This window comes from Fragaria vesca, linkage group LG5 (genome assembly GCF_000184155.1).
Source record: "Fragaria vesca subsp. vesca linkage group LG5, FraVesHawaii_1.0, whole genome shotgun sequence".
Taxonomy (NCBI): domain Eukaryota; kingdom Viridiplantae; phylum Streptophyta; class Magnoliopsida; order Rosales; family Rosaceae; genus Fragaria; species Fragaria vesca.
In genome coordinates, this window is record NC_020495.1 from 26,840,242 (window position 1) to 26,849,888 (window position 9,647).

Consider the following 9,647-nt stretch of genomic DNA (forward strand, 5'->3'; position numbering starts at 1 on the left):
CCCAAACAGTTTTAGCTAGCTTTAAGCTTTAGTTTCCATGGCTAGCAAACTTTTCTAATCCCCCCTGCTCAAGGCAGCTGCCGGATTTTGGTGCCCCCAGATTTTTGGGGCCTGAGGCGGCCGCCTCGTCGGCCTCACCTCAGGTCCGGGCCTGTGCGAAAGTAAGGAACTTGATTCTGCGCAAACGACCCAACTCCGATGGCAAGCTACCATGAAAGCTATTATTTCTGAAACGCATCTCAACAAGAAATGACAGATTGCCTAGCTCCGGTGGAATGGTGCCCGTGAGATCAAAATAAGAGATATTCAAGGCTGTGACTCGATGCTGATGTTTACCGCAAGTGATGCCGACCCAGTTGCAAACTGATGTGGTGGTAGACCAGTTGGTGAAGATCAAGTTATGAGGGTCACTGGTGATATGAGCTTTGAGAGCAAGAAGAGCAGACTGGTCTGTGCTGATGTTGGTTCCTGCTGCTGCCATAGTTAAGCAAAAAGAGTAGACCATGAAGAACCAAGTGATCTCCATTGTGTGTGATGATTGTGGTTGCAGACTTGTATGTGCGGGATATATAGTAGGTTGAGTCGTTGAGACAACTGTTTCTATTAATTTTCTGCATGCACTTGGCCGACCGGGATCTCCAACTATTATCAAGAATTAATTGAGAATGAAAATCCATTCAGACCAAGCAATACGTGTGGAAATAGGTATTCCACGCAACAGCGTTAGTTGGAGACCAATAAGTAGGTGGCCTCTGGCCTGGTTAATGAATGACATTGAAAAAAATGAGACCAAGAAATCCAAGTCTCAGTAATTTAATTTTTACCAATACGCCTCGGATCCAATTGAACAGGTGGTGTGCAAAATTGAACCAATTGAACTGCACAAAGTCGCTTCACAAATTTCAGGGCTTAGTTTGAAGGTGGGTACCTGAGACCTTTCTCGTTGAAGGGTGACGGCGACGGCCTTGTTCTTTAGAGCCCTCTTCACCCACGCCGGAATCGCCACGTCTTAACTGCAGGAGACTTCCACCACTAATCAATCAAGAGTACTTGGGTTGGTCGATTTGTGTGCACACTGGTGAGCATGGGGCGACAAAGAAGCATCGCCATGCGCGCAGTCGTTATTGGGCCGGGCTTGCCAGCTAAAAGCAGAAAGAAAAAAAAAAAAAACTGGCAACGGCGTCGTTTTTGTATTCCTTTACGCCTCTCCTGTATATTCAGTAAACCCTAGTACGTACATGCATGTTTGGGTGCAGCCGTGCAGCAATGGCGGAAGCAGACCTACCGGAGGAGATTGTAGTGAATACAATATCTCGTCTGTCGGTGAAATCCTTGGTCCGATTCACGGCCGTCTCAAAGCGGTGGTGTTCAATCATATTATTCGACCCTCATTTCACAACTCTGCTTCAGAGGAACAAAACCCTAACTCGCAGCTTTCTGTTCTGCTCATACCGTGATTACCATCCTCAGCTGGAATCGCCGGACCTGGAAACGATGTCGTTTAGGAAGCTGAATTTTCCTTTCGACCGAGTCGGTGACTCTGTCGCACTACTGGGCTCCTGCAATTGGTCTGGTATTTGCATTTGTAACTGATCGCAAGGTTTTCTATGTCTTTAACCCAATCACTGGATTCGTGAAGAAGTTACCTCGCACAGATTTCAGACATGTACCTTTCCGTGATTATGGTGTATATTTTAGTGCTTATGGTGTTGGCTATTTACAGGCGACCGATGACTATAAAGTTATTGTAAACTATTCTATACGTAATGATGAGGAGGAATATGAATATAGATATGAGAATGAGGATGAGGACAACGGAAGCTTCGTGATTATCTCAATGAAAGATCAGATTTGGAGGAGTATTAAAGGCCCTGAGGATTGGGAATTATGTGGTGACGAGAAGGGGACTCTTGTCAATGAGGCACTTCATTGGCTAAATGGGCCAAACATGAGCGAATCATATGAAATAGTTGCTTTTGATTTCGCTAATGAAGAGTTTCGGAAAATGCAGCTGCCTAACTACGCCCAAGATGGGAAGGATTACAGCTACCTTGGGGTTTGCTCTGGAGGAAGCCTGTGTGTGTCGCGTTATCCTATTGGTGCTTGTGATTCCATTGATTTTTGGGTCATGACAGAATATGGGGTGAGTGAGTCGTGGACTAAGCTCTTTAGCTTGAGGTTTTCAAATCCAGAACACGTATGGAGAATGAGGGCACTCTTGATTACTGAAAACTATACAGTTGCCGAAAGGGAAACAATTACAACTGGTTGTCATGGCTGATTGTCAACGAACGTAAGGATCTCTCATAAACAAGAAGAAGGAAAAGAAGAGCCTAGTGTTGATGTATTTCACGATGGCCATTGGTCTGACGTAAGTGAATATGAGGAGAGCCTAGTTTCAATCGGTGGTTACAACGGGGTTAAAAAACCATCACAAGGCCGCACAAAGCTGAAATGAAGAGGAATGTTCGCTCTCTGCTTACTACTTGCTGGTCAGGTAGTTCTCACTTTTACTCTAGTTTCATGCATTTTAATAATATTTCTGTATGCATGTTTTATTAAAATTACTGAACCAGTTATTAGTTTCTCAAATGCCTTAGATACACAAACTAAGCTGTACCAGTTGAGTTCCTTGTACATTTTAAAAGCTTTGTACGTATGCTCAATGATTGGTTGGCATGGCTTTGCTTGACTCGTGTTTATTCTTTGGAAATTTTTCCAAATTCTCTGCATTCTTCTAACAGTCGATTTATCTGTGTAACTTTGATGCCTTGGGTACTTTGTGGTTGCTAGAGACTAGAGAGACGGTGTTCTAAGTATATGTGTGTAGCATGTACAAGGAGGTTTACAATTTAGAAGGCATAAGAAGATGTACTAATATCTGTTTTGGGCATCATAGGATATGTGTTCCTTTTCTTAGGGATATTCGAAATGTGTATATGATTGAAAAGTCTGGTAGGTTTACCTCTGTTTGTGATCCTGAAGAGGTTGCGGAGTTGATGAGTCGTTCTTTAATTACCTTTTGGTTTCTTGGTTTATGTTCTTCCTAATGTTTCATACAGTATTAAAATGCCTGCCAGGACACTCAATAGATTGAACTTGCTAGTCATCTTTTGTTATGTTGTGCACATCCCTTGGAATTGTCGGTACATATTAGTGACTAGTTTGAGTCATTCTCATTCTAATTTTTGCTCCATAAACGTTTGTTAGTCTTGTAAGTTTGAGTTTCATACTTCAAGTGGTTGCAAGTCCACATAAACTTTACTTTCTGTTAAGGCTGAGTAGATGGAACTTAACTTACATTGTTTTATGAATGCTGAAGCTGACTGATGGTGTAATAGCTTATATGTCAACTTCCTCTTTTTTCTACCTTAATACATCTCACTATGCATAAAGAGATTATGTTAATGTAAACTTGGTAAATGAGTGAGAAACAATGTCACCAACAGAAAGTATGTGTAAACTGTAGTTTCTATACAAGACATGTAATGTAAGGACCAAGGAGGTCGGTAGGAAATTACTTTTACTTCCGGATTCGTAACAGCTTGAGATTACCTCTGTTTATTAATTTATGGATTCAATTTGGCTTTATTTTGTGTAAACTGGAGTTTCTATAGGTCAGATGCTTAAATCAACATTGAAATTAGTTCTAATTTCCTGATTCGCAACTGGTCAGTTTCTTGATTCAGCTTTGTTTTTCTATGTGGGGTTTGAATTTTGAGAATTTCATTTTTCTTTTAGGTTTCTTGGCTTCTTGATTTTGTCTATGATTTTGAGAAATGCGTGGTTTTTGTTGCCGGAAAGTTATAGATTCATTTTATGGAGTATTTTGATTTTGCTGTAGGCAGTGGAAGCCTAGATTGGCATTTGGGAGTTTTAAAGTTTGTGATTACCAACTTGCGTAGATTTTGGTTTTGCATTCTCTCCTAATTGGATGCAACCTAATTAAATTGGACTTGCAAATAATTTGTTTATTGATTTTATACTGTCAGATTAGTAGAATCATAGGACTCGTGACAAAAGCCATGTTGTGTTTAAAGATATACTTCAGGTTCTAGTTATGAACTTACGTTACCAAGACAAACGATATAATTCCGGGAGGATTTGAGGCATACGTCAGGTTATGGTTAAGAAGAAATGTGATGTGCCATTGTTCATCTTGTTGATGCTTAGTTGTGCTTGATCATTGATTCATTGGCTTTTATGGATTGTTCCACAGTTGATTAATTGTGTTCTTTCTCTCATTTTGTAGGGATTTCTGGATGTTAAACTGCATGAGTAAGCTTATTGGGGACTTCTTGATCTTATTTTGGTGTGGAGCAGATGAAGTGGGTGCGATTTCACTCTCGGAATTCTGGTTTTCAAAGCTAGCTATATATCTATGTCTATGGCTACAAGATTTCAACTTTGTTGATACATATACATATTTCCTTTAAATGTTTGGATGTCTTTTGGCTGGAGATTTAGTGTTATGCAATTTGATATATGATTATATTATGTGTTGAACTGTTATCTTTGGAAGAAAACATGAGAAGCTAGACTATATCAAAGATGCCTTGAATTAAAGTATCAAAAAAAAAAAGCCTTGAATTAAGGCCCTTGATTTATAAGTGATTAGCTTTTATGCACGGTGTCACAAAATCACCTAAACTTTGCATGTAAATGAAATGAAGCTGAGGTTAGAAACAAAATCAAGCCAAAACTTAGCTTTCATTCATCACTGTAGGTAGATTCTCTCGCTCTACTGTCTTCTTGTCTATTTTTCTTCTCTGCTTGTCTGGTGTAGTGATCCTTTGAAATCAATTTATGTCGCTCTACTGTCTCGTTCTATATGAATGTGTGAGTTGTTTGTGATGAGTTTGAGAGTGGTTACCTTTCCACTACTCTCACGTTCAGTCATTATTTCCACAGTCTCACATCTCTTACGTAATTATCTATAGTTTTTTTTTGTAATTTGTCTCTTACTACAATAACCCTCTTATTTGTTTTCTAAAAGAGGGTTAGCCTAATAAGGACATATTTGACAATTCACATTTAGGTCAATTTGTTAAACGTTCGGCTTTATTGTAGTAGAGATGAAAAGTTTCACTGTTATCTTTCTTCATAAAACAAGCAAAAAGTTACAGAAATACCATGAAAACTGGCACCAACAGATACCTGATCCCAACCCACCATAAACAAACTGGTTGAGAACTTTAAAGTTACAGCCTCTTACTTGGGGTTTGTCTCCTATACCGTTATTTTTTTTACTTGTATCTCAACCTCCCACCAAACCCCAGTTGTTAACTCTAAACACATTGAGCATATATCACCCATAATTTCCTTAATTAAGAGGTACTTATTTAACTAAGCTAACCCCAATTACAGTTTCAACCTATTTACCCCTAGCAACTGTATTTCCATATACCGAGTATTTCGGGGCGGTTTGTTTATTGGGCCGGGCTTGTCAGCCCAAAACAACAAATAACCGCAACGAACATATAATAGTCTGTTTGGGTCGTCTGAGAGTGTAAAACCCTAGTACATTTTTGGTTGCAGCAATGGCGGAAGCAAATCTACCCGAAGAGGTTATAGTGAATATCATTTCCAGGCTGCCGGTGAAATCCTTGCTCCGATTCACCTCTGTCTCAAAGCAGTGGCGTTCAATCATATTGCTCGACAAACAATTCGAAAATGAGCTTCGGAGGAACAAAACCCTCACTCGCAGCCTGCTGTTGTGCTCATGGCCGCCTCAGCTGGAATCGCTCGACTTGGAAATGACGTCGTTTAGAAAGCTGAATTTCCCTTTCGATCGAGCCGGTGGCTCTGTGGCACTACTGGGCTCCTGCAATGGTCTGGTATTTGCATTTGTGTTCAATCGCAAGGTTTTCTATGTCTTTAACCCATTAACTGGATTCGTGAAGGAGTTACCTAGCACAGATTATTATTTCAGAAATGTCCGTTTACATGATTATGGTGTTATTTTAAGTGCTTATGGTGTTGGCTATTTACCGGCGACCGACGAGTATAAAGTTATTGTAAAATATTCTTATTATAATAATGAGGAGGATGAGGATGAGGATGAGGATGATGAGGAGGACGGTTTAAGTTTCGAGATCATCTCATCAAAAGATCAGAGTTGGAGAAGAATTAGAGGCCCCGAGGATGAGCACTTAACTGGCCAGAAGGGGACTCTTGTCAATGAGGCACTTCATTGGCTAAATGGGCCAAAGCCGAGGAAACCATATGAAATAGTTGCTTTTGATTTCGCCAAGGAAGAGTTTCGGAAAATGGAGCTGCCTAATTACGCCCAAGATGGGAAGGATTTCAGCTATCTCGGGGTTTGCGCTGGAGGATGCTTGTGTGTGTCGCGTTATCCGTTTCATGATTGTGATTCCATTGATTTTTGGGTCATGACAGAATATGGGGTGAGTGAGTCGTGGACTAAGCTCTTTAGCTTGAGGTTTTCAAACCCGGAACGCTTATGGACATTGAGGGCATTCTTGATCACGGAAAACTATACAGTTGCCAGGATATTTTCTGGAACTTCGTCAACAATCATAAGGATCTCTCATAAACAAGAAGAAGGAGAAGAAGAGCCTAGTTTTGATATATTTCACAATGCCCTTTGGTCTGACGTAATTGAATATGAGGAGAGCCTAGTTTCAGTCAGTGGTTACAATGGGTTTTGAAACCCATCACATTGCCGCACAAAGCTCAATAGGAAGAGGAATGTTCGCTCTCTGCATACAAGTGCTGGTTAGGTAGCTCTCACTTTTACTCTAGTTTCATGCATTTGAATAGTATTTCTGTATATTCTGTTGAAACTACTGAACCAGTTATTAGTATTTCTGTAAGCCAGTTGAGTTCCTTGTACATCTTAGAATGCTTTGTATGCTCAATGATTGGTTTGCTTTGCTTGACCAGTGTTTATTCGTTGGAAATTTTTCCAAATACTCTGCTTTCTTCTAACAGTCGATTTATCTATTTAACTTTGATGCCTAGGGTACTTTGTGGTTGCTAGAGACTAGAGAGACGGTCTTCTAAGTATATGTATGTGGCATGTACAATGAGGTTTACAATTTAGAAGGCATAAAAGATGTACTAATATCTGTTTTGGGCATCATAGGATATGTGTTCCTTTTCTTAAAGATATTGGAAATGTGTATATGATTGAAAAGTCTGGTAGGTTTACCTCTGTTTGTGATACTGAAGAGGTTGCGGAGTTGATTTGTTCTTTACCTTTTGTTTTCTTGGTTTATGTTCTTCCTAATGTTTCATACAGTATGAGAATGCCTGCCAGGACACTCAATAGATTGAACTTGTTAGTCATGTTTTGTTATGTTGTGCACAGCAACTATTGGATCTGCCAGTACATATTGGTGACTAGTTTGAGTAACTCTCATTCTAATTTGTGCTCAATAAACGTTTGTTAGTCTTGTAAGTTTGAGTTTGATACTTCAAGTGGCTGCAAGTCCGCATAAACTTTACTTTCTGTTAAGGCTGAGTAGATGGAACTTAACTTGCAGTATGTCAACTTCCTCTTTTTTCTACATTAATACATCTCACTATGCATAAAGTGATTATGTTAATGCAAAGTTGGTTAATGAGTGAGAAACAATGTCACCAACAAAAGGAATGTGTAAACTGTATTTTCTATACTAGACATATAATGTAAGGACCAAGTAGGTCGGTATGAAATTACTTTCTACTTCCTGATTCGTAACAGCTTGAGATTACCTCAATACATTAATTTATGGTTTCAATTTGGCTTTATTTTAAGTTATGGATTCAATTTGGCTTTATTTTAATTTATGGATTCAATTTGGCTTTATTTTGTGTAAACTGGAGTTTCTATAGGTCAGACATCAACATTGAAATTAGTTCTAATTTCCTGATTCGCAACTGGTCAGTTTCTAGATTCAGCTTTATTTTTCTATGTAGGGTTTAAATTTTGAGAATTTCATTTTAAATTTAGGTTTCTTGGCTCCTTGATTTTGTCTATGATTTTGAGAAATGCGTTGTTTTTGCTACCGAAAAGTTATAGATTCATTTTATGGAGTATTTTGATTTTGCTGTAGGTAGTGGAAGCCTAGCTTTGCATTTGGGACCTTTTATGTTTGTGATTACCAACTTGCGTAGATTTTGGGTTTTGCATTCTCTCCTAAATTGGATGCAAACTAATTAAATTGGACTTGCAAATAATTAGTTGATTGATTTTATACTGTCAGATAAGTAGAATAATAGGACTCGTGACAATGCATGTTGTGTTTAAAGATATACTTCAGGTTCTAGTTATGAACTTGCAATCAAGACATTTGAGGAAAACTTCAGGTTATAGCTAAGAAGAAATGTGATGCGCCAGGGTTCATCTAGCTGATGCCTAGTTGTGCTTGATCATTGACTCATTGGCTTTTATGGATTGTTCCACAGATGATTAATTGTGTTCTTTCCTTCATTTTGTAGGGATTTCTGGATGTTAAATAGCATGAGTAAGCTTATTGGGGACTTCTTGATGTTGTTTTGGTGTGGAGCAGATGAAGTGGATGCAATTTCACTGATAATGAGATTCCTCTAAATTAATTCTGGTTTTCAAAGCTAGCAATATATCTATGTCTATGGCTGCAAGCCTTCAACTCTGTTGATACATATACATTTTTCCTTTAAATGTATTGATGTCTATTGGCTAGAGTTTTAGTGTTATGCAATTAGATGTATGATTATATTCTGTGTTCAACTGTTAATCCGACTTATTTGTAAAATCTAATCCGTTTAATTAAGGAAATTTATGGGTGATATATACTCAATGTGTATTTTAGAGCAGGCCTCATCATTTGGCCCTTCAGCCCTAACCCGCCCTAATTGACCCTCCTATTTACTTCTCAAATAGGGTAAAGCAAGGGTCATGTAAATGAAACCCGGTCTTATCATACGGCTTTATCCTATTAAGCCTTTTAGAGCCGAACCCGGCCCGGCCTTAAAAGCCCGTCCTTTTGGCTTTAATAAATTCTTTTTTTTTATTGTTTTAATATGTTTCTTATATTTTAGATACAATACAATTAATCTCCTTTTTTGAAATTGATTTTGCTAGCTTTATTTATTTGATTTTATTTTGTTTTGTTGAATAACGATTGTATTTTAATGATTTAGAGAGATAGTTCGTGAGATATATGAGTATAACCACTTAGATTAATGTTCATAGATAAATGTCTTAAGTTAAGTATAATGTATATGCATGTATGTTAAGAGAATTTTAAATACACACCCCTAATATCTTAATACACACCCCTTACTTAATACACTACCTATCAAGTTTTTCATTTCAATATTATACTTAATACACATCTCAGACTGTCTAAAATGCCCTTAATTTATGAAATATTCCGTTATTTAATATAATTAATATATATTTACTATTTGGTACCTCTTTTTACATATTATTTCGTCTAATTTTTGCTAGAAATTTTTGGTTATTATCGTTCAATTTATAATCAAATGATTATTGTTATATCTCAACTCTAAATCACCAATACAAGTTTTCAAAATTCACAAGAGCACAACTGTAGAAGTACAGTAGCTATTAAACATAGATAGCTAGTTATTCGATAAAACATGTCATGATAAAGATGCAGTATTTGACAATATGATATGCAAGATACAAACTAAAG

General features: G+C 37.9%; 3 protein-coding genes across 3 annotated transcripts in view; 2 read left to right on the forward strand and 1 right to left on the reverse strand.

Annotated features, from left to right (window-relative positions):
- The window catches only part of LOC101315061 (LRR receptor-like serine/threonine-protein kinase FLS2-like), a 2,321-nt gene extending 1,840 nt beyond the window's left edge, over window positions 1–481 (reverse strand). The window contains exon 1 of the mRNA XM_004301847.1: window positions 337–481. Coding sequence (XP_004301895.1) covers window positions 337–481 — 145 coding nt within the window. The remainder of the gene's footprint in view (window positions 1–336) is intronic.
- A 785-nt stretch (window positions 482–1,266) lies between these two features.
- Window positions 1,267–2,281, forward strand: LOC101315353 (F-box/kelch-repeat protein At3g06240-like). The gene is made up of 2 exons (XM_004301848.1): window positions 1,267–1,573; window positions 1,656–2,281. The coding sequence occupies exons 1-2, from the start codon at window positions 1,267–1,269 to the stop codon at window positions 2,279–2,281; spliced, it is 933 nt and encodes a 310-aa protein (XP_004301896.1).
- Window positions 2,282–5,540: 3,259 nt separating this feature from the next.
- LOC101290874 (F-box/kelch-repeat protein At3g06240-like) lies at window positions 5,541–6,671 on the forward strand. Its single transcript, XM_004301849.1, has one exon. The coding sequence runs from the start codon at window positions 5,541–5,543 to the stop codon at window positions 6,669–6,671; it is 1,131 nt and encodes a 376-aa protein (XP_004301897.1).
- Window positions 6,672–9,647: the final 2,976 nt, after the last annotated feature.